We start from the raw sequence: 24,663 nt of genomic DNA, 5'->3' as shown, positions 1-24,663 counted from the left end.
ATGCTTCCAATGCAGGGGGCATGAGTTCAATCCTTGGTCAGAGAACTAAGATCCCACATGCTGCATGGCCTGTCCAAAAATTGGAAGAAAAAAAATCTCCGATTCTGATTTTGGATTTATCCATTTTTCCTTATATTCCTTTCTATTTTTGCTTTTTATATTAGGTTTTTTATTATTGTGTATATGCTAAGTCACTTCAGTCATGTCCAACTCTTTGTGACTCCATAAACTGTAGCCTGCCAGTCTCTTCTGTCCATGGAATTTTCCAGTCAAGAATACTGGAATGGATTGCAATTTTCTTTTCCAGGGGATCTTCCTGATCCAGGGATTGGACCCTGGTCTCCTGCATTGGCTGACCAGTTCTTTACCACTAGCACCACCTGGAAAGCTCTTTATTATTAGCTACACATAAATTAAACTTTTTATTTCTTTGAAGTCCTGTTTTGGTCTGGCAGCCTGCTCTGCCTCAAACTGAGAACTCCACCCATTTTGTGTCAGAAGTTTCTGGTGCATGTTTCCCTCTTGCCCTTTCTCCATTTTACACACATGTCATGGAAATGGTCGGGTGGGTGCTGCTGCACTGCCTTCGTCCTGCCTCTCAGCTTTGGTCCTCTACCTGTGACAGATTTGCTCGCCTTTGTGGCGAGACTCGGAAGGGTGGCCTTTAGCTTCCATTTTGTTTGGGTTTTCAGCTGTTCTGTTTTCTCATTTCTGCCTTACTTGTCTTCTCTTCTTCCATTTGTCTATCTATTTTTGTCTTTCTGTTTTTTCTCCTCTACTTGTTTGAAAATCGCCTGTTGTCTCTGGGTTCTCTGAAGCAGTTATCCTCAGTTGTCCACGTGCAGGTCGCCTCTTCACAGAGCAGCGCAAGCCCATCCCAGCTCTGCTCTGGGCGCTGGCCTGTCGCACGGTCACTTTCGCCTCTGTGCCCACGTGTGCTGCGATCACCGTTCTCTCCGTGTCAGTGTCACTTGTGTGTAAAACTACTTGTCTTCTGCTTGAAGTCCCTTCTTTGGAGTTTCCTGTAGTGTTTGAAAATGCATGTATTTCATTCTTGTTCCTGAAAGGTACTTCTGCCTGGTGTGGAATTCTAGATGAACGTTTGTTTTCTCAGCACATTAACAGCTATCCCTGTTCCTGGTCTCTTATTGTTGATGAGAAGTCAGATGTCTGTCTAGCAGGTCACTGCTTCTGTGTAACTTGTCTTTTCTTGTTTTCTTTTGAGATCTTTTCTTTGTCCATCTTTGTAATCTCAGCATTTAGCCCAGTGTCTTGTGTATAACTGTTGCTTGAGAAATATTGGTGGTCTTGAGACAGGCTGGGACTTGGGGCCTTTTGCTGCAATACTTGCACCTGGACAAACACTTCCTATAGCATCAAACTATAAAGAAACTCTGTGTGTGCCTGCTCAGTCATGTCTGACTCTTTGTCACCCCATGGACTGTAGCCTCCCAGGCTCCTCTGTCCGTGAGATTTCCCGATCAAAAGTACTGGAGTGGGTTGCCACTTCCTTCTCCAGGGGATCTTCCCAACCCAGGGATTAAACCCACGTCTGTTCTGTCTCCTGCATTGCAGGCAGATTCTTTACCACTAGCACTGCCTGGAAAGTGCCTGTCTTTGTCTTGGGTTTGATGCCATGACGCCCTGGCTAGGTGTCTGATCCCCTGGAACCTGGGCATTGGCCAGCCGTTATTGCGGTAGATGCCACCGCTGCTCCATCTCCCACCCTCCATGCACCTTCAGTCTTCTGTGTTTTCCTCTCATTGTCTGTTTGTGCTATATTCTGAGTAACATCCTCTAACCTGCCTCCCACGTCAATGCTTTTCCCTTTTGTTAGGTCTAATTTGCTGTTAAAAGTTTGCCCATTGAATTTTAATTTTGGTGATACTTACTTTATTCTTATTCTTTGAAGTTTTGTTTGTTTTTATCTCAGATCTGCGTGGTCTGTGCAGTTTCTTGTTCACATATGTGTTTACAGGCTGCACAGAGCAGCGTACTATTTTGTCCATGTCTGGTAATTCCTCTATTTGAAGTCAAAGTTCATCTGATTTTACTTATTTCTTTTCCACTGTTCTTGCTTCAGGAACTGTGGGGTTTTTGTCTTTATAGAAATTGTCTTGTTGTGATCCAGTTTCCCTTGAAGCTTGTTTGTGGGAAGGCTTTGTGGGTGGAAGGTAGGTTCTTCCTTCTGCTAGGCTTCTGTGGGTGCAGTCAGGACCACATGAGCCTGTGGCTTGAGGGTTTGGCCTCTCAGCCTGTGTCTCCTCTTCCCCTGCCCAGCACTGAGGCCTCAGACAGGTGACTTCCTCACAGACCCTTTGAGTGACAGGATTGCAGCTGTAGGGGGCAGCATGAGGCCGTCCTATTAGCTCCTCTGAGAGTGGGCTTGGACGTGTCTCCTGTCTGCCGCACCCGGGGGATGGTGAACACCCAGTCTAAGGCTTCACCTGCAGCACAGGGTCTTGGGGGCCTTGTCATGGCTTGGGGTCTCCCCTCTTTGCTTAGACTCTGGAACGGGGAGCTCTGGACTATCTGCAGATTTATTGGTGCATTTGAGATGTCACCTTAGGGGAGGGGTGGGAGGGAGCTCAAGAGGCAGGGGTATTTACATGGTTATGGCTGATTCGTATTATTGTATGGCAGAAACCAACACAGCATTGTAAAGCAGTCATCCTCCAATTAAAAAAATAAAGAGGGGCTAGGGTAAAATAAAAAAAAACAGGAGTCACCTTAGTTTTATCCACAGCATTTCAGCATATTCAGTGTCTGCCCATCTGAGCTGTGGCCCATGTGCCATAGCAGCTGACAGCCCATCTTTCCTGTCAGAGGAAGCACACAGGGTTTAGTCAGGAGTTGCTTTGATCTCAGTGAATTCTATTCAGAGTTTTTGATTTAAGTTATAGTAAACTAGTAAATGTCTTTTGACTAATTTTGATTTCTTAATGAGAATTCATATTTACTCAGAGCTTGTTATTTGCAAGTACATCATATAATTTCACATTTTCTCTAGAATTATCTTGGGCAAGACTTACTTTTATCCCTGTTCTACCAGTTAGAGGCCTGAGCAGGGTTTCCATGGCTCCCAGCAGCTGCCCACTCGGGAGCCCCTTCTGCTTCTGTGAGCCGGCGGTGCCCCTGAAGCCCTGAGTAGACAGATGGCCTGAATTGTCTTATCGTGTCAAGACAGCATGATATGCAGGTTTACAAAAAGTGACCATCAGGTGGAAAATTTTGTTTTATAAAGAGGAATATCTCAGTTGTGATGAAGAAAAATGAAGAAGTAACCACTTTTTGGCACATCTCTGGACTAGGGCTGAACCGTGGTGTTGGTCCAGGGCACTTCACAGTGGAAACACTCCTGGGATGGCACCCAAATGTTCCATCTTCCATTTAATTCTCTCATATAAACTTCCAGAAGTTTTAGTAAAAGAAAAATGTGACTGTCTGAAATATGAGACCGATAAAGCCTCAGATTACAGATGATTACAGATTAGGAAGACAATTGTTATTCAGTGCAAAAGTGCAATAACCAATTTTCTGGGTTCCAGGTGAGCACACTTTGAGAGTTGCTATTTTGTGGCATCTGACTGCTGTTTTGTTTTTGTTTTTGTTTTGCATTAAGACCTGAGAAGGAGAGAAAGGGTAAGAAATCTCTTTTTGTGCACACATTGATTCGGCCTCTGTGTTTGGCTTTTTTCCTTTTGTCCAAGGTTGCAAAACTCCCTCAAGTCGTCCAACAGCAGACACCCGTGGCCAGCATCCAGCAGGTCGCCTCTGCTTCCCAACAGGTAGGGTCCGGAGACCAGAGCCACCTAGGAGGTACTCACAGAGAGAGATCTTGGTTTCATCCTGAGGAAACAGAATTTTAATTCCTAGAGCACTGCTTGTCATTTTCATAGTACAGAAAAAGCAATTAACTTTGGGATAAACATTTGATATCATTAATCTGGCAGGAAAAAGCCTGAACAGATGTGTTTGGACTCAGTGTCACATGTACAGAGAAGGGGCTCATTTCTGGGCTTCTTCCTTCAGCCAGTAATCTTAGGTGTATCCTGACAGCTGAAGCCACCACACATGAGTTTTAGGGAAACAAAGAAAAGAGAATCTGCTCGTATTGACCTTGCATTCAAAAGTAGAAATAATACAGGCAGCAACCAGGACTTATTAGGTTGGTGCAAACGTAATTGCAGTTTCTGCATTATTGAAATTTGCTGTTTAATACCAGAATACATTCTTAATAAATGTGGTTGTGTTATACATCATTTTAACGTGCAGTTCTCGCTTTATGTTTTTTGCTAATGACTTATTACTTCCTGTTTATTTTAGATTTATTTTAGACTATGGAAATGTTAGACAAAAAGCAAATCTGAGTGATTTTTTTTTTTATTCAAATTCAAAATGGGTCGTAAAGTAGGGAAGAAAACTCACAATATCAATGACGCATTTGGCCTGCTGCTGCTGCTGTTGCTAAGTCGCTTCAGTTGTGTCCGACTCTGTGTGACCCCATAGACAGCAGCCCACTAGGCTCCCCCGTCCCTGAGATTCTCCAGGCAAGAATACTGGAGTGGGTTGCCATTCCCTTCTCCAGTGCATGAAAGTGAAAAGTCAAAGTGAAATTGCTCAGTCGTGCCCGAATCTTAGCGACCCCATGGACTACAGCCTACCAGGCTCCTCCGTCCATGGGATTTTCCAGGCAAGAGTACTGGAGTGGGGTGCCATTGCCTTCTCTGCATTTGGCTAGAAACTGCTAACAAACATACAGTGCACTGGTGGTTCAAGAAGTTTTGCAAAGGAGGCGAGAGCCTTGAAGATGAGGAGCATAGTGTCCAGCCATCGGAAGTTGACAATGACCAATTGAGAGCTATCATAGAAGCTGATCCTCTTAGAACTACCTGAGAAATTGCTGAAGAACTCAACATCAACCATTCTGCAGTCCCTGGGCATTTGAAACAAATTGGAAAGGTGAAAAAGCTCAATAAGTGATGCCTCATGAGCTGACTGCAAATGAAAAAAAAATCGTTGTTTTGAAGTGCTGTCTTCTCTTACTGTACACAGCAATGAACCATTTCTCGATCAGGTTGTGACATGCTATGAAAGGTGGATTATTTTTACAACAAGCAGCGACAACTAGCTCAGTGGCTGGACCAAGAAGAAGCTTCAAAGCACTTGCCAAAGCCAAACTTGCACCAAAAACAGGCATGGTCACTGTTTGGTGGTAAAGGCAAAACTTCGCAGTCTGATTTTCTGAATTCTTTCTGAATCCTGGCAAAATCATTACATCTGAGAAGTACGCTCAGCACATCAATGAGGTGCACTGAAAACTGCAGTACCTGCAGCTGGCATTGGTCAATAGAAAGGGCCCAATTCTTCACAACAACGCCTGACTGCACATCGCACCACCAGTGCTTCAGAAATTGAACAAATTGGGCTGCGAAGTTTTGCCTTATCCACCATATTCATCTGACCTCTTAGTAGCTTTTTGCAGGGAAAACACATTCACCACAAGCAGGATGCAGAAAATGCTTTTCAAGAATTCATTGAGTCCAGAAGCACAGATTTTTATGGTACAAGAATCAGCAAACTTACTTCCCATTGGCAAAAATGTGTTGATTTTAATGGTTCCTGTTTTGACTAATAAAAATGTGTTTGAGCCTAGTACAATGATTTAAAATTCACAATCCGAAACTGCAATTACTCTTGCACCAACCTAACACTTTCCTAACAGAGCCTAGCTTTTGGGTTCTTACCATTTTATTTACTGCTGAGAAATATAAAAGTATAAAAGCAGTGCTTTAAAATAATTTTATTTTGTTCAAAATCAAACTGGCATGTGGATTTCAAGAAACCAAATGGTATTAGAATCTGAACACCAGCACTGTCAGTCCCCAGTCGTTGACTTGTGCATTTCCCCAGAGGCATCCGCTTTTAGCCTGAAAGCACCAATAGTTCAGTGTTCGGACTTTTGTTTGGTTAGAAACTGGAGGTCCTATTTTGATATGTTGGGTAGTTTTTACATTCCACAGATGCATTTGTGCTAGCTAAGTTTCTAAACACCCCTCCTTCCCATACCCAAGAATGTTTAATATTGTGTGTCACCTGATGTGCATTTTCTCCACTGTGTGTTTCTGTTTTGGCTCAGGCTTCCCCACAGACTGTGACTCTCACCCAGGCGACAGCTGCTGGGCAGCAGGTCCAGATGATCCCTGCGGTGACAGCGACAGCACAGGTGGTGCAGCAGAAGCTCATGCAGCAGCAGGTGGTGACCACAGCGGCCGCCCAGCTGCAGACCCCTGGCGTCCCCACCCCTGCCCAGGTGCCAGCCACCTCCGACAGCCCAAGCCAGCAGCCCAAGCTCCAGATGAGGGTCCCTGCCGTCAGGTTAAAGACGCCCACCAAGCCTCCGTGCCCCTAGTTGGGACAGAGGGGCAGCCCCAGGCGGGCTACCTGTGTGTCGCACCGTCCCACCAAGATGGGATAGACTATTTACTGAACCCTGGGACTGGGTCCTGTGGGATGTTCGGCACCTGGAGCAGCAGTCCTCAGCGAACACCCTTTCTGTGTTAACGTAACTGGTTGAAAAAGTGACAGTGGCAGTTTTTCCTGGATGTTTGACCTTTAGTTTCTCCTCCAGAGCAATAGTGCTGGGTCTTGAAAGCCAGCTAGAATTTCTCTGTTAGTGTACAGTGTTTTGCACATTGCAAGCAGCCATTTGGAAGGTGCAGTGAGTCATAAAGTAGAGCATATGAAGCTAAAACGTGGTCTGACAGCATCTGCCTCTGTTTGGTTCTTTATTCATATTTGAAAACACAGTATGGGAGGAGAAAAACTGTCTAATATCTAAGGTAGGTCATCTCAGAGAAAACCAGTGTGGTTTTTTTCCCTCCCTCCTAAAATGTGACTTGTTTGGACCCTTAAAGGAGAGGCTTAGTACTGATACACATTGAAGCACATTCATAACGTGTCTCCAGCTCATGTTGAAGGGAAGTGACCTGAGGTTGAATTTTCATTCCAAAGAGCACAGGTGTGGCTTCCCCTAGAGTGACCAGTTTCTATGTAAACGGAACCTTTGGGACTGTTCCCATCCTAGTACATCCACAGTATTTTCCCAGGTTTTGGATAAACTTGTAATTGGACTTAGAGTATTGAGGCAGCTCCTGAAGATTTTGTGAGGCTCCCATCTGGGAGTGGTTCAGGGCCCAGAGTGCTGTGCAAGGGTTGTCACATTGCAGAGTGCACTGCTGAGTGCAGGGTGGGGCAAGACGCCCACTGAGGGCAGGTAGCCTGCATCGCCCCTTGCTCTCATGCCCAGCCCAGGCATGACCTGCGGAGGTGAGAAGTCTCTATGTACAGGTGGTGTGTTTATGCACCTACAAGTATAATCTACAGAAATGGATGTGGTGGCATCTTCATACTAGACTTGTCATGTCTCATCTGTGAGTAGATTGGCTGCTTGGGTTTCTGCCTAAAGCAGGGAGCTGTCCAAGCTCTTTGGGGTGGCAGCCCCATGGTTGAGGGGCAGAGAGGTGGCCCTGTGTTTGCTGCTTTTAGGTTTTTTTTTTTTCCACTATGGCAACTGCAGTGGAGATGGGTGATGATGTCTGCTTACCTGGAAGTGTCCACCCAAGGAAAAGGCACATGTCTGATGACACCCTCTCTGCTCTGTCTCTGTGCATATTTTACAGTTTTGGTCCTGGAGATCAGGTTGTGTGAGGTCTCTGTGTACTAAGGAACAGTTCTAGCATACCAAGAGATTTTTCATTTTAATCAATCTGTTTCCTCCCCCTTTATATCACTTTTTATGACAAAAAGTAAAGTGTTCTGTCCTGAATTTTCCTTATTTCCCATCAATTTATGTGGACAGTAATATGGCAATTGATACCTTAGTGAAGCCAATTAAGCAGCTCATTTTTGCCTTCTTGGCATGAAATTTGGAAAAAAGTTAAAATCAGGTGTTGAAAGTGGGAGGGATTTAACATTTCAATAAATTGAACAACCAAAACAGAACACTGTAATACCAAAACACACCAAACAGAACACTTCTGACTTGTTCATTGTGCTTTGGTACCTGCTGTGATGAGAGAGTACTGCGTGCAAGAAATAATTCATAGCTGGGTGCTGAGAAGAGTTTCTGCACTTTTTTAAATCCTCAAATGTGCAGAACTAAAAAGGAATTCTCCTTTTCAGCTTATTTTAATTTGTGCAGCCGATGGTTTTGTTTTTATCTTTCATGGAGTGTTGACGGTCTCTTTGTAGATGGTGGTGAAATGTTGAGTGTTTAGAATATCCTAGAAATAGCTGCCTGAATAGAAGTCCTCTATTAATCTAGAACACTAGAAGAGAAATATAGAAAAGTCTCTCAAAAGCCTTCTAAGAGAACAGAACTGGAGTCTGAATATTTGCAGTGTGGAACTCCTGCCCTGTCTTACCATGTGAGTGAAAGAAGTTGTTTCTTTCACAATTCCCTGTCTCAAGATATGGGAGAGAAAATAGTTTTATTGGTCTCACTCAATTTAGTAACATCTAGATGTCGCCACTGACCTCATAGTCTTCAGTAGTGTCATTTGTAGGTAAAAGTTCCAGTGTATTGTTTTCTTGACCTTCTGTTTTAAAGGTTAAACTTTCCATATTTAAGTGTGAGTTTAGGGTGGTGTTTTCCAGGTTTCCTCAGATTGATACTGTTGGCAGAATCCCATATTACCTTGCAGAACAGGGTCCCCACCCCCGCCCCACAGTGCGGTGGTAATGATTGAAAGAAATCTTCAGAACATAAAACATAAAGACAGCAGCCAAACACTGTCAAACTGGAATTGGCCATCATGGAAATCAGTCACGCAGTTTTTCGTTGATTCAGAGGCATTTGCTCTAGTAGGGGCTGGGCGGTGGTCAGAGGGCTGGGGGAAGCAGGAGACTGAAGTGAGCCTCTTCAGGCAGAGGCTTTCCTTTTTGCCACCTTCAGGATTTTTTGTTAACTGTTGTGTCCAGATAGCTGTTGTGTTTTAAAATATAAAGAAAGAAGACTGAAATTGTAAATACTTTGTAAACATAATCATTTGTACTTGAATAGTAGGGTTTTAAAGGGCACTGATATCCCACCAAACAAAAGGTATAATAAATTGACCTTTTTATATGCTTGCTTGTTTTGTCTTTCATAGAAAACTACTGTTCAAGTTAAAATAAGATATTAGTTGTATTTATTTCATTCATGTGGAAACAAAATACAGAGAAACCAAGTAGTGTTGGAAGCTGAAGTTTTTTTCTCCTTGCCTCTCCCCCACAGGGTAGAAGGAACTAGAAGGAATGGAGTCTTTCAGTGAAATCACCAATTCTCTCCTCAGAGACCATGTGTTCCTGGCCACTGTGTTCCAAAGCCACACAGGGAAGAAAGATCTGGGTGTATTTTATTATTCATAATATTCTTGTTCTCCAGTACTACCTTGTACAAGGTAGCAGTGTTTTCCCAGCTGTGCTGTGGTCCTATTTTATCCTCTTTAGCAAATATTTATTGAAGCATATCACACGCCAGCTTTATCACTGGTGATGGAAATTGTTTTTGAAAAAGCAACACTTGGTTCATTTCTTTAAGAAAATCAAAGCTAATGAGAGAGATGGAAAATTATTGGTTTATTCAGCTGATGTTTATTGAGCATGTGAAGTGAAGTCGCTCAGTTGTGTCTTTGTGACCCCATGGACTGTAGCCCACCAGGCTCCTCCATCCATGGAATTTTCTAGGCAAGAGTACTGGAGTGGTTTGCCATTTCTTTCTCCAGGGGATCTTCCCAACCTAGGGATCGAACCCAGGTCTCCCACATTGCAGGTAGAGAGAGGCTTTACTGTCTGAACCACCAGGGAATCCCTTTATTGAGCATACCATGTGGCAATTTGTTTTCAAGGCTCTGGAGCTAAATCTATGAGCAAAGTAGAAAAGGAGGTTACATTCTCCTACTCCAGACAGATAATAGAAGAATTCAGAAGTGTAAGTACCATGCAGAAACAGGGACAAGGTCATGACAAGCAATCTGGATTTCATTCTAAGCAAATGGGGAAGGTTGAAACCTGGAAGGCGACTTGATTTTCAATTTTGAAAGCTCACCCTGTCTGCAGTGCAGATGGTGTTTAGTGGCAGCAAGAGTGAAACCAGGGATAGACACACTGGACCATCTCCCTGGTCACAAGAGAAAACAAATTATCCCTGTGGACCTTTAAATCCCAGCTTAGCCTATTAGGCATTTTCTGACTCCCTTCCCCCAACTGAAAATAGGCACTCAACCACCACCTCCCTTTCTCAAGCTGTTCGGCCTGCCTGGCCTAGCCTTATTTTCTAATTGGTTATTTACTTGTTGATGTGTGTCCCCTCCTCCCTAGATTGCAGGTTCTATCAGGGCAAGGACGAGATGTGCTTCGTCAACGTTAACAGGTAATTAAGTATGTGGTGAGGGGGTGGGCCGGACGGGGGAGGAGCGGACGGACGAGTTGGATGCAAAACGGAATGATAGAACGAGGGCTTGAGTCCTGGTGACCGCGGGAGAACAAGGCCGGGGGAGTGCGCAGGCGCTGACCGAGCACCGGCGCGCAGATCCCCCCCCGCTTCCCGCCTCTCCTTCCGGTTCCTACACCGCCCCGCCCCGCTTAGCCGACGCTGCGCCTGCGCACTGGGCTAGGCCAGCCGGCTGGTAAGCTGAAAGGGTCCAGTCACCCTTTCGGCTGACGCAGCTCTTGCCCCGCTGGCGCTCGCCGTCGCGTCGCCGGGCAGCCACGGTGAGTGCAGAAGCTTGTCCGCACCCGGGCGGGGGGCGGAGGGCGGCTCATGGCGGCGCAGCTTTCAGCCCCCGCGCCCGCCCGTGGCCCCGCGGTTCCCCCGGCCCACCTCACCCTCACCCTCAGTCCTCCGCACCCCCCCCCCCGGTGACCTTTGCCCTGGTGACTCTCCTCCCGGGTGCCCCCAGCTGGCCCCTGGAGGGCGCTGTCTTCGGTGTTGACGCCCCCGGGTGCTCCGCCGGGCGCGTCAGTCGAAAGAGGCGCTTCCCCACCCCCTCTCTCCGGAGGCCTTCCCCAGGACCCAGCGAGAACTGTGGACACCTTTGCGCAGTTTCAGGGACAGAAGTCTGTCCCCGAAGCTGATAAGGATTCCTTCCTCACGGAAACCTGGTTTAGCTTCGCGTAGCTCGCAGTTCACGTGCGAAAAAGCTCTAGGCTCCCAGGCTGCCAGATTGGGTTATCGGTTCCCCTGCCTCACGGGGCCGGGGTCTGAGAATGAGGCGTGCTGTCTCAGCGTCTGCAGGACTGAGGGCGTGGAGGGTCTCTCAAAACCAGGTTTATTTTCCAGATGCGATGTCGAATCTTAAAATCTTCCTAGGGGCTTTGTGTATTGTGTAGAGATGGCCACCGCCTACAGATTGCTCAGGTATTGCACACACATTTCTCTAACCTTTAGTCAAGCAAATGGGCATGTTGTTAGTTTATTTATAAAAGTGTCTACTTAATGTTGACGTCGAGGTAATAGATAAATAGAACTTTTTCCTTTAACAATATGTAGCAGATGAGATTGCAAAGAAAAATAGGTTTAACGAGAACAGTGTGATACAGAGTACTTCTGAGTGTGACTCTGTGTACTCCTGGGCCTGTTGGTACTGATGGTTCATAATATTAATAATTAAATATCAATGATCATCATAACAGTTAATTTCCTTTATGGATGCCCAAAAGCAGTGCAGTTTTAATATTTGAAAGTTGATGATAATGGAATGTTGGGGTCCTTGGGGAAGTTTGGGGAGGATCGTCAGTTGTTGGGTGGTAAAAGAATATGGTTTTCAGGAATGACCCTGAGAACTATGGGGCACTACACGTTTTGACTAGAACAAAATGATCTAAAATGATTCTTGGTCCCTCAGTTTTGGTGACACTGACCATGTGGAGGAGAGTAGCGAAAGATTGTGCTCGATGCGGAGTTGTGGTGCTGAGGTACTCTTAAGAAGAAGGAAAACCCCGCTTTGCTGTTCTGCTGTGTTTGTTTCATTCCAACTGCCACAGAGATTATATATTTGTGTCTGACTGACTTTTTTAAAGTACTTACTTATTTATTTACTTCTGTATTTGGATGCATCAGGTCTTAGTTGTGGTATTGCAGGCTTAGTTGTCCCACAGCATGTGGAATCTTAGTTCCCTGATCAGGAATCCAACCCATGCCCCCTACATTGGAACGTGGATTCTTAACCACTGGACCACCAGGAAAGTCACCTGGCTTATTTTTGTATTTTGATTTATTTATTTTTGACCACACCACAGCATATGGAATCATACTTCCCTGACCAGGGATTGAACCTGCCCTTCCTGCATTGGAAGTATGGAATCTTAACCAGTGGGCCATGAGGACAGTCCTACAGTTAGTTTTTAAATATTATAAAACATAGTCTCATAAAAATTCAAACAACATAGAAAAATAAGAATTCCTTTCTGTTCTCTGTCCTTCTTAGATCTATTTACCCCACCCTACCCCACTTTTTTTCCTCACATACTAGATCTCCAACATCTATTCAAGTCAAGAGATAAACAACTTAATTCTTTTTATGACTGATAATAATCCACAGTGAGCATATACTATATTTATTTCACTATTCCCCATTGATGGGTTTTTCACTTGGAGTCCAGCTTTTACCACTCCAGAGTCGTACTAAGGTAAGTATTTAAAAAAAATTTTTTTTTTTAATTTTTTATATTATGAAAGTATGATAACACATTTACAGGAGACTTGGAAAATACAGAACAAAGTTACATATAGATCCACTATCACAATTATTTTTAAATAGATAAATAAAGATTTTTAGTTGGATTTGGTTTCAGTATCAAGCTCTCAAAAATAATAGAATGAAAAAAAATAAAAAACCAATACAGTATTATAAAGTAAAAAAATAAAAAATAATTAAAATAATAATAATAATTGAATAGACAGAAATGTAGGATATAGTAGACCTGAAAAAGGCTATGAACCAATTCAACATAATTAAGATTTATAGTTTTCACCTAACAGCAGAATAAAAATTTTATTCAAGTTCCCATATTTCATGGTATAAAGGTATTAAATCATACAGTCTTTTTATCACTGTGGAATTATGTTAGAAATCAATGTCAAAAGATATTTTAAAATAACCCACGTATTTTCAAGTGCAATGGGACATATACCAAGAGCGATCTTTGATTTTAGTCATTGAAAGCTGAGGTAAGTATTTTAAAATGTAGGTCGTTCTGCTTTGTTTCTATAGATACCCATTAGTAGGAACTAAATTAGGATAATAGGTCAAAGATATACATACATAAAATAAGGATCCTACTGTATAGCACAGAACTCTGTTCAGTGTTATGTGGCAGCCTGGGTGGGAGGGGAGTTAGGGGGAGAATGTATACATGTATATGTATGACTGAGTCCCTTTGCTGTCCACCTGAAACTATCACAGCATTGTTAATCAACCATCAGTTTAGTTCAGTCACTCAGTCGTGTCTGACTTTGCGACCCCATGAATCACAGCACGCCAAACCTCCCTGTCCATCACCAGCTCCCAGAGTTCACTCAAAATCGTGTCCTTAGAGTTGGTGATCCCATCCAGCCGTCTCATCCTCTGTCGTCCCCTTCTCCTCCTGCCCCCAATCCCTCCCAGCGTCAGGGTCTTTTCCAATGAGAGTCAACTCTTCACATGAGGTGGCCAAAGTATTGAGTTTCAGCTTCAGCATCAGTCCTTCCAATGAACACCCAGGACTGATCTCCTTTAGAAGGGACTGGTTGGATCTCCTTGCAGTCCAAGGGACTCTCAAGAGTCTTCTCCAACACCACAGTTCAAAAGCATCAATTCTTCGGCACTCAGCTTTCTTCACAGTCCAACTCACATCCATGCGTGACCACTGGAAAAACCATAGCCTTGACTAGATGGACCTTAGATGGCAAAGTAATGTCTCTGCTTTTGAATATGCTATCTAGATTGGTCATAACTTTTCTTCCAAGGAGTAAGTGTCTTTTAATTTCATGGCTGCAGTCACCATCTGCAGTGATTCTGGAGCCCAAAAAAATAAAGTCTGACACTGTTTCCACTGTTTCCCCATCTATTTCCCATGAAGTGATGGGACCAGATGTCATGATCTTCATTTTCTGACTGTTGAGCTTTAAGCCAACTTTTTCACTCTCTTCTTTCACTTTCATCAAGAAGCCTTTTAGTTCCTCCTCACTTTTTGCCATAAGGGTAGCGTCATCTGCATATCTGAAGTTATTGATATTTCTCTCGGCAGTCTTGATTCCAGCTTGTGCTTCTTCCAGCCCAGCGTTTCTCATGATGTACTCTGCATATAAGCTAAATAAGCAGGGTGACAATATACTTGACATACTCCTTTCCAATTTGGAACCAGTCTGTTGTTCCATGACCAGTTCTAACTTGCTTCCTGACCTGCATATAGGTTTCTCAAGAGGCAGGTCAGGTGGTCTGGTATTCCATCTCTTTCAGAATTTTCCACAGTTTATTGTGATCAACCATACTCCAGTATAAAATAAAAAGTTTAATAAATGATTGGTTTTAAAAATGAATAAATTATAAAAATCTTATAACAGGTATTGACAGAATTTCTCCCCAAATATAGCAACTTATATTCCTATATGCCATGTAGGGGAGGACCCTTTACATCATGAAGGTTTGCCAATTGAGGAAGTGAAAGGGCATCCTGCTGTTGAGCTATGTTTACTTTTTCTCAGCTGCTGTTGCCCGCTGTCATGATCTCGTCTGTAAATGCCCTTCATACTCTTCCCCATTTCCCCAGTAAGTTGTTTTCTTACTAATTTATAGGGGCTCTTTTTATGTTAGGGATATTTTCCCTTTGCAGCTATAAATAAAATATTGCATATATTTCCCCCTTGATTATTTTTATCTTTTTACTTTGTTTAGAACATTTTTACTTTGTTTAGAACATAGGACTTGCCTGTAGCTCAAACGGTAAAGAATCTGCCTGTGATGCACTAGACCAGGGTTGGATCCCTGGGTCAGGAAGTTCCTCTGGAGAAGGGAATGGCAGTCCACTCTGGTATTCTTGCCTGGAGAGTTCCATGGACAGAGAAGCCTGGTGTGCTATACAGTTCGTGGGGTCGCAAAGAGTTGGACACGACTGAGTGACTAACAACACACACCCACAGAACATTTTTACATAGTTGTTTTTTCCTTTATGGCATCTCTGTTTCTTTTTGTATATAATTAAGAAACTTCATTTCAACTGTACACTGATAAAATTTAAAGAAAAACAACAGGAAAAAGTTTTGGGGAGTTCCCTGGTGGTCCCATGGACGGAGGAGCCTGGTGGGCTGCAGTCCATGGGGTCTCGAATAGTCCGACACCACTGAGCGACTTCACTTTACCTTTTCACTTTCATGCATTGGAGAAGGAAATGGCAACCCACTCCAGTGTTCTTGCTTGGAGAATCCCAGGGACGGGGAGCCTGGTGGGCTGCCGTCTACGGGGTTGCATAAGGTCGGACACGATTGAAGCGACTTAGCAGCAGCTGGTGGTCCAATAGTTAAGACGCCATGCTCCCACTTGCCGCAACTAAAGATCCCACTGGCAGCAATGAAGATCACTTAATGCTGCAAGTAAGACCAGATGCAGAAAAATTAAAATTTTTTTTCTTCAAATTGAGTTTGAGAATTTTTCTGCATAGAAGTTCTATATCAGGGATTTCCCTGGATAGTGGTTAAGACTTCGCCTACTAGGGAATTCCCTGGTGGTCCAGTAGCTAAGATTCTGCACTCCCAATGCAGGGCTGCTGGGTTCAGTGTCTGTTGGGGGAACTAGATCCCACATGCCACAAGCAAGAGTTTGCATGTCGTAACTAAGACTTGGTACAGCCAAATAAATGGATAAATAAAAATAAATATTTAAAAAACAAAAAAGACTTCTTCTAATGCAGGGGGTGTGGGTTTGATCCCTGGTCAGGGCGCTGAGATTCCACATGCCATGCATCCAAAAAGCGAAAACAAAACAAGCAATTTTGTGACTTTTTTAATGGTTCACATAAAAATATTTAAAAGGAATTCTGTATCAGATAATGTGATCTGAAAAACTTACAAATGTTTCCCCTGAATTTATATTTTGTAATGTGATGAAAGAAATGAGATCTCAATATCTTATAAAATGTATTTGTCTTCAATACGTGTACTTTATTCAAGCACATTTGGAAATAGGGAATCACCTGTGTCCTGGGCTTTAGTCCCAAGTTGTGAAGGAGTGGAGGGGCTGAAGATACCAACTGCATTTTGTCCTATGTGGGAGGCTCCCCTCTCAGCCTGAGTTCCCTCTGTGTCACATGGGATGATGCTGGGCTTGGTCTGGTGGTGTTCTCGTGAGTAATCACTACATGAGGGCTGGGAAGCCATTAGCACCATGTCTAAGCCCAGAGGACTGACTTCAGAAAATGTTAGCCTCACTGGAGGAACCCTCACCTCCAAGCCTCAGGCCAGCGGACGCCCCCAGAATGTACGTTCATAATAGAAAACCACAGTATACGTAGCACAGAGGCCTCAGGAGTGAGAGACTCACAGCTGAAGATAAGTTAGATGCTAGAATTGCTGGATCTAGAATAAGATGTGGAAAATGTATTTAATATGGTGAAAGAAGCAAAAGGAGGAAATAAGCATGGAGAAGAGACAGGGTCATCAGAGACCAAGCAGATGAAAACATGAACCAGATCTAGAAATTAAAACAACTGAAATTTAAAACTTTATCAGTCCCTACCTCATACCATACATAGGGGATGGACACAAAATGAATTGGAAATGTAAAACTCAATTCTGAAATACAGGGAAAAAAAATCTTTGTCGCCTTGGATAAAATTTCTTGGGACTTCCCTGGTGGTACAGTAGATAAGAATCTGCCTGCCAGTGCAAGGGACATGGGTTCGATCCTTGATCTTGGGAGCAGCTAAGACTTTGTGCCACAACTACTGAACCCAGGTGCCCAAAGCCTGTGCTCCACAACAGGAGAAGCCACTGCAATGAGAAGCTTGGGCACCCCAACATACAGTAGCCCCTACCTGCCCCAACTAGAGAAAGCCCATGTGCAGCAATGAAGACCTGGTGCAGCCAAAAATAAAAGTTTTTAATAAGATTTCTTGGCTACAACACCAAAAGCACAATCTATAAAAGAAAAGTAGAAGTTAAATTAAAAACGTTTGCTATATGAAAAACGTTGAGAGAATGAAAAGAGTTACTAGGAGAAAACATTTGCAAAAGACACAACGTATGAAGTACATCAGTTCAGTTCAGTGGCTCAGTCGTGTCCGACTCTGGGACGCCATGAATCACAGCACACCAGGCCTCCCTGTCCATCACCAACTCCCGGAGTTCACTCAGACTCACGTTCATCAAGTGGGTGATGCCATCCAGCCATCTCATTGTCTGTCGTCCCCTTCTGCCCCCAATCCCTCCCAGCATCAGAGTCTTTTCCAGTGAGTCAACTCTTCACGTGAGGTGGCCAAAGTATTGGAGTTTCAGCTTTAGTCCTTTCAAAGAATACCCAGGGCTGATCTCCCTTAGAATGGACTGGTTGGATCTCCTTGCAGTCCAAGGGACTCTCAAGAGTCTTCTCCAACAGCACAGTTCAAAACCATAAATTCTTTGGCACTCAGCTTTCTTCACAGTCCCACTCTCACATCCATACATGAAGTACATAGAATATATAAATAATAATAAAACACCTATTTTCTGTACACGCAACACTTCCAACACCAGATGCGTGGGGTTTCCCACACCAAGCAGTCCTCCAGGTCCCCGTGACATTGGCCAGCTGTCCTGGCAGAGCTCAGTTGGGTACTGAGAGCCCAAGAATAGCACAGAGCCTCTCAGACGGGCCCAGTTCAGGTGCCAGTTAGACGTTGCAGGTTGTCACCTGGCCTTTTGACCCACCAGCTATAAGTCAGGAGGATTCCACGATCCTCAGGTTGAATCATTTGCTAGAACAGAACTCAGGAAAAGTTTACTTCCTAGGTTACTGGTTTATGATTAAAGGGTATAACTCAGGAACTGCCAGATGGAAGAGATTCATGGGGCAGAGTGTGGGGAAGGCGTGTGGAGCCCCTGTGCCCTCGCTGGGCTCCAGTCTCCACACCTTCCTGCATTCACCAGCCAGGAAGCTTCCCTAGACCTGTCCTTTGGGATTCAGTGGAGGTCCCATTACTTGGTCCTGATTATTAACTCAATGTCTAGCCCTTTACTCTGCAGAGGATGGAGAGTAAGGCTGAAGCTTCCAAGCTTCTGACCATAGTATATAGTCTTCCTGGTGACCATCCTCTGGCCAGGAGCCCACCAAGAGTCACCTGGTTAGATCAAAAGACCCTCCTGGCAGCCTTGCCACTCAGATTTCATGGGTTCTAGGAGCTCTGTGTCAGGAGCTGGGGACAGAGACCAGTATATTATATATTTCTTATCGTTTCCCAGTGAAGAACTGTGAAAACTGAGAAATGATTCATTTTTTCTTTTCTTTCGTTTTTGGCCATGCCACGTGGTATACAGGGTCCTAGTTTCCTGACCTGACCACGGATTGAACCTGTGCCCCCTGCAGAACAACAGAGAGTTCGCCAGACTGGCCACATAGGCACAAGATACTGAAACTCACGTGGTACATTCAAGTCTGGTCTCAGCTTCGCACGAACCACCGCTTTCCTTGATGACAAGCTTACCACACTCCACTTGCCCTTAGGCATCTGCGACAGATACTCAGATCAACTGAGAACACAAACTGAAATCCTGTAGCTTCTCACTGGTTTGCGCTCCCGCCGAGGCTTGTACTGCTCCTGGACTGGTGACCTGTTTCTTTCCTTTTCTCCCAACCGAAAATTTGAGCTTACTGTTGGCAGGTGCCTGGACAAACTGTGAGATGGGCCGGACGTCAGAAGACAAGCAGGATGTCTATCACCGCCTTGCCAAGGAGAATGGCTGGCGTGCCCACAGCGCCTTCAAGCTGCTGCAGCTGGATGAGGAATTCCACCTCTTCCAAGGCGTGATGCGGGCCGTGGACCTGTGCGCAGCCCCAGGTGGTTGGACCCAGGTGCTGAGTCAGAAGATTGGGGGCCAGGGCTCTGGCCATGTGGTGGCTGTGGATCTGCAGGCTATGGCCCCACTGCCGGGCGTGGTACAGATCCAGGGGGACATCACCCAGCTGTCCACTGCCAAGGAGATCGTCCAGCACTTTGAGAGCTGCCCCGCGGACCTAGTGGTGTGCGATGGGGCCCCTGATGTGACCGGCCTCCACGACGTCGATGAGTATATGCAGTCCCAGCTCCTCCTAGCTGCTCTGAACATTGCTACACACGTCCTGAAGCCAGGGGGCTGCTTTGTGGCCAAGATCTTCCGAGGCCGGGATGTGACACTGGTCTACAGCCAGCTGCGTGTCTTCTTCTCCAGCGTGATCTGTGCCAAGCCCAGGAGCAGCCGGAACGCCAGCATCGAGGCCTTTGCTGTCTGTAAGGGTTATGACCCTCCTGAGGGCTTCCTGCCCGACCTGACCAAGCCGCTACTGGACCACTCTTACGATCCAGATTTCAATCAATTAGATGGCCCCACTCGCATCATTGTGCCATTTGTGACCTGTGGGGTCCAGAGCGCCTATGATTCAGATTGCAGTTACCCACAGGACCTAGAAGATGGCTCAGAATAGAAGTAGACTCCACCCACTCAGCCCCTACTCTCTCACCATCATACCAGGAGGCCTGAGCGTTGAAGAAGAAGGGGCGGCTGACCAAGAAGATCTGCCCCCAGGACTACCCCATCAGCACAGTGGCCACATTGCCCCCATCCCTGGCTGCCCCACAGGTTACACCCTGCTGACCTCTGAGGTGGAAGACAGTGAAATGAGTTGTTCCCCTTAACACATTAACTAAGCTGACAGCTTGATAAGGACTTGGAAGCTATTTGCTCTTCAAGGAAAACCATAACTTGAGTAGGTGAACTTGTTTTCAAATACATCATCAGTGAGTCCTGAACATACAGGCTCCAAGTGGGAACCTCCAGCAACCACCACAAACACAGCAAGGACAGAAACATCACAGAACGTACATCTGCACTGCAGAGGGGATTCTTGAATAGGGTCCTGCCTCTTCTCTAAATCTTTGCAGCTGTGTGTCCTGAATGTGTCCAGAATTTACTCTGAAAGCAGGACTTCTAAACCCTGGTAGAAGTCAGCAGTATCTGTGAAATTGATGGAAGAGAATATTACATCTTTATTTTCACGGATATAGCTGAAATTTTAGCTTTACTAGGGAATCTGAATGCTGGCAGCAAATCACGGTAGTAAAAGCAATGCCTGCAACTTTCCCACTACTACAGATCAGTTACTTTTTTGTGTTGTGTTACAGTTGTGGGCATCTTAAAATGTTGTTCACGTTGGCCACTACTTTGAATAAGATGTCATAATTAGATGTATTGAGTTTTAAAAGTTCATATATTTAAAAAACAGCAGTGAGATACAAGGACACACATGTTAGACTGGCTCAACAGTGAAGACCTTGGCTCCTGAGGATGTAGGACAGCCCGTTCCCATGCTCTGTTGGTGGGCACTTGAAAGTGTAAAGCCTCTTTGGAAGCAGCTTGTTTTATTTAAACCATCATTTACTCTCTGACCCAGCAGCCTTACTTCTCACTGTTCCCACAGGACGGGTGAAAACAGGCACTTACATAATCACCTGTATGCAAACATTTAGAGCAGCTTTGTTTATAATCTCCGCAAACTGGAAGCAACCCAGTCGTTCACCTGGCAGACGGAGAAGCAAACTGCGTTCCCTCCAGACGATGGCACAGCACTCGGGAAGCAGGACCAGGCTGCCGGTGCTGGAACGGCAGGGGGATCTCAAGTGTACTGTGCAGAAAGGAGGAGGCCAGACACCAGAGGCTGCATTCTGTAGTTGTGTGTGCACGCTCAGTCGTGTCTGACTCTTGCGACCCCATGGACTGTAGCCGGCCAGGCTCCTCTGTCCATGGAATTTTCCAGACAAGAATACTGGAGTGGTCCAGACAGCTCAATTCACTATCATCCAAAGAGCAAGCGTGTGCATGCTCAGTCGCTCAAAACCCACTGTGGATCCAGGGGCTATTATGTCATGTAGTGTTTCCATCTCCCAGAATACAGGTGGTTGCTTCGTTGTTTAGTTGCTAGTCATGCCTGACTCTTGCAACCCCATGGACTGTAGCCCCCCAGGCTCCTCTGTCCGTGAGATTTCCAGGCAAGAATACTGAAGGGGAAAAAAAAAAGAATACTGGATTGGGCTGCCATTTCCTTCTCTAGGGGATCTTCCCGACCCAGGGATCAAACCCATGTCTCTTACATTTCCTAGCAGGCAGGTTCTTTACCAGTTGAGCCACCAGGGAAGCCCCTGCATTCTGTATGATTTCATCTATATGACATCCTGGAGATGGAAAAACTATCGAGTCAGACTACAGCTTGGGAGTTTTAGGGGTGAGATGGCGGTGGGGGAAAGGAAGGGCCATTGGAGATTTGGGGGTGATGCAAATGTCCTGTTCATAGCGTTTCTCAACACTCGCTATACCATGCATCAAAAAAATGTGGGACTTCCCTGGCGGACCAGTACCAGATCCCTGGTGGCTCAGTAGGTAAAGGGTCTACCTGCAATGCAGGAGACTCGGGTTCGATCCCTGGGTTGAGGAGGAGCTCCTGGAGAAGGAAATGGCAACACACTCCAGGATTCTTGCCTGGAGAATTCCATGGGCAGAGGAGTCTGACAGCTACAGTCAATGGGGTTGCAAAGAGTCGAACATGACTGACACTTTCACTGAAGGTCCAGTGGTTAGGGCTCCAAGCTTTCACTGCCGAAGGCCTGGTTGGAGAACTAAAATCCCACAAGCTGCCCAGAAAAGAAAGGTGGGGGCAGTGATTTTTTACTGGATGCAGATTCCACTGCAGATTTTAGAAACCTTCATGGGAGAGTAAACAGTCTGTTAGAAAATTAGTGACTGAGAGGAGTGTGGAGAAAACCTGGCTAACTTCTCAGCTAAGTCTGGAAACCAGAAAGTTCTTTCTGGTGTTGGGATAAACAGAGGCTCCAAGGAGTACCTCCCTGATGGCTTCAGGGGAGTGGCCTCTGCAGCCCCCACACCCCTCATCTGTCCCTCTGCCTGCTGTGCCCACAGTTGCCCACTGTGGGCACAGGTCTGAGGACAGATGCTCTCAAGTGGGCTGGGTGCTGGGCTGCAGCTGCTTCTAGCCAGGTGGTGGCTTCTGCTTTGTCTCCACCTGCAGGACTCGTCCTTCCGGCTGGGAGGGCACTGGTCTGGATGCAGTTTTTGGCCACAGACCCGAGAGCTCGGAAAGGGAGCAAAGGATTGAGGAACGTTTCAACAACAAAGCTCTTTCTCATCCCATCAGTTTATTTTTGGGAATGGGATTTTTTTCAGTGTTTTGATCTGTAAATTGGAAAACAATAGAGTTGACATTGAATCCTGTGGATATAGGAACTAATTGAATAGAATAGCCCCCTCCATCTGTTAGATTTCACTTTTTATATTTAGTAGTTATTTACTATAATCATAGTATACTTGTCATACCAATAATAATTGTACCAGCTTATCAATCCAGAAGATTATTTTTGAATACTTAAGAGTCTTGTGCTCAGTTTTTGAGCACATTTCTGTTGCAGAGACACAGGATCTGGGGTCTATAAAATAATTCCCAAAAATGTTAGGATTAGATCTGGGGGGGAATGGGATGGGAATAGGGATTCACAGAGGGGAGCATGAGCTGGACCCTTGGTTATTTAAGAGTTGTGTGGTCACACGTAGTTTTATAGGGTGATGACAAGTGTCCGGTCATGGAGTATTGGGTGATACCCGACAGCCCCCTTTTTTGCCTTTTCATGCCTGACTCTGTCATGATGCTCTGAGTGGAGATGCGGGTTCACACACAGGTGTTCAGAGCTGTGGCCGTAGTCTTGCCATCCTCCTCTGTCTCTTATATCAGAAGGTGGCGATGTGCTGGGGGAGAGGAAACTGGCAGGCCAGGGTACCCTCTTCACACACCTGCCAGAGAAAGCTCCCAGAAGCACCTGTGGGCACATTCTAGACTGTTCTTTAGCAGGAGGGAGCCTTTGCTGCCCCAGGGTATGGTACCTCCCCCAACCTGGCAGAGCTGCCTCACTCCCCATCCTTACCCTGCACCCCTAGGTGGGTGAGCGCAGCAGAGCGGTTGCACTGAGGCCACGCTGTCTTCTGGCCTGACCCAGGGGTCACGTAGGAGGGCAGACCAGCCTGCCCAGGGATGTGACCAGCGCAGCTGCTGGACTAGGGGGTCCCCACCATGTCCCCTGCTCTGGGGGCCACCTAAAACATGATCAGTTCCTGAACCTCGGGGGATGCAGTTCTAGGGTCTCAGGTCCCCCTAGATCCTTTGTGAGCTCAGTGCCCGCCAGCCCACCCTGCTGCTCAGTGGGCCCAAGGCCACTGCTGGTTGGCTACGTTCCCACCCTCTTCCATTCTTTCCTTTTTTTCCCAGTTTTATTGAGATGTAGTTGACCTACAGCACTACAGCATAATGATCTGGTACATACCATGGAATGATTATCACACCAAGTTTAGTGAATGTTCATCTCATGTAGATAGAACATTAAATAGAAAAAAAAATTTCCTTATGGTGAGAATTTAGGATTTACTCTTTTAAAAATAATGTTATTTGGCCATGCCAGGTGTTAGTTGCAGCACAAAGGATCTTTGATCTTCACTGCAGCGTGCAGGATTTAGTTAGAACACGCAGGACCGCTTACGGCATGTGGGATCTAGTCCCCGACCAGGGATGGAATCCAGGTCCCCTGCATTGAGTGTGTGGAGTCTTAGCCCCTGGCCCACCAGGGAAGCCCATGATCCACTCTCAGCAACTTTCATACGTATCATATGTAGCCCACAGCGTGTTAGTTACACTTGTCATGTTGTACATTACATTCTGGTACTTATTTACCTAATAAATGGAAGTCTGTACCTTTTGACCATCTCCAGTCCCTGCTTCTGGTAATGACAGATCTGTCTTTCTCTATGAGTTTGTTTAATTGGTTTACTACACGGTTAATCCCTCCTACTTCACTCTTTCCTGAAGTCTTTTTTTTATTCCAGATAAAATGTCTAGCAGGTCACTGTTGAAACCCAGCACCAAAAAGTGACCTGTACCTCCAGGCCTCCTGAAAACACTGTTCCCTCCCGTCTCCCAGACACCTAGGGCCCTGGGGGCCCAGCAGGTGCAGGGGATGCTGCAGGTCGACTCTATCTTCAGGTTCAGAGCAAAGTCTAAGGCAAGCCATGTCCAGTTTCCTTGTGGTCACTTGGCTACTTCCTTGGAAGTGAGGATGCCAGCAGGTCTGGACTCAGACCCCCTCCCCACTCTCCCACTGCTCAGGGGCACAGTTACATGAAGCCCTCGGCACATGGCACCCTTGGCCCCCGGTTGAAGCCTCCTGGCCTCCCGCCCTCTCTGCTGACCTGGCCCAGAGCCTCCACTCGTATCCCTGCAGATGTACCCTCCCCACCACTTACACCCCTTCCCAGAACTCATGGACAGGCTTGGGGCCACTGTGCATACCCTGGGCCCTGCTGGGACAGTGGCGGGTGGGGCTAGCCTGGCCACCCCACAGTACTCAGTAAACATGATACTG

The 24,663-nt window shown here is 45.7% G+C and overlaps 1 protein-coding gene and 1 pseudogene across 1 annotated transcript in view; both read left to right on the top strand.

Moving 5' to 3' along the window:
* The window catches only part of EP400 (E1A binding protein p400), a 111,277-nt gene extending 102,148 nt beyond the window's left edge, over positions 1-9,129 (top strand). Inside the window, exons 53-54 of the mRNA XM_040251573.1 lie at positions 3,711-3,788; positions 6,140-9,129. Coding sequence (XP_040107507.1) covers positions 3,711-3,788; positions 6,140-6,412 — 351 coding nt within the window. The 3' untranslated portion in view covers positions 6,413-9,129. The remainder of the gene's footprint in view (positions 1-3,710; positions 3,789-6,139) is intronic.
* Positions 9,130-10,667: 1,538 nt separating this feature from the next.
* Positions 10,668-24,008, top strand: LOC120871545 (annotated as a pseudogene).
* The last annotated feature ends 655 nt before the right edge of the window (positions 24,009-24,663 follow it).

Source organism: Oryx dammah, unplaced genomic scaffold, assembly GCF_014754425.2.
Source record: "Oryx dammah isolate SB20612 unplaced genomic scaffold, SCBI_Odam_1.1 HiC_scaffold_12, whole genome shotgun sequence".
In the NCBI taxonomy this organism is placed as follows: Eukaryota; Metazoa; Chordata; class Mammalia; order Artiodactyla; family Bovidae; genus Oryx; species Oryx dammah.
The sequence above is the reverse complement of the archived record's forward strand: the minus strand, read 5'-3'. Positions and strand labels throughout refer to the sequence as shown.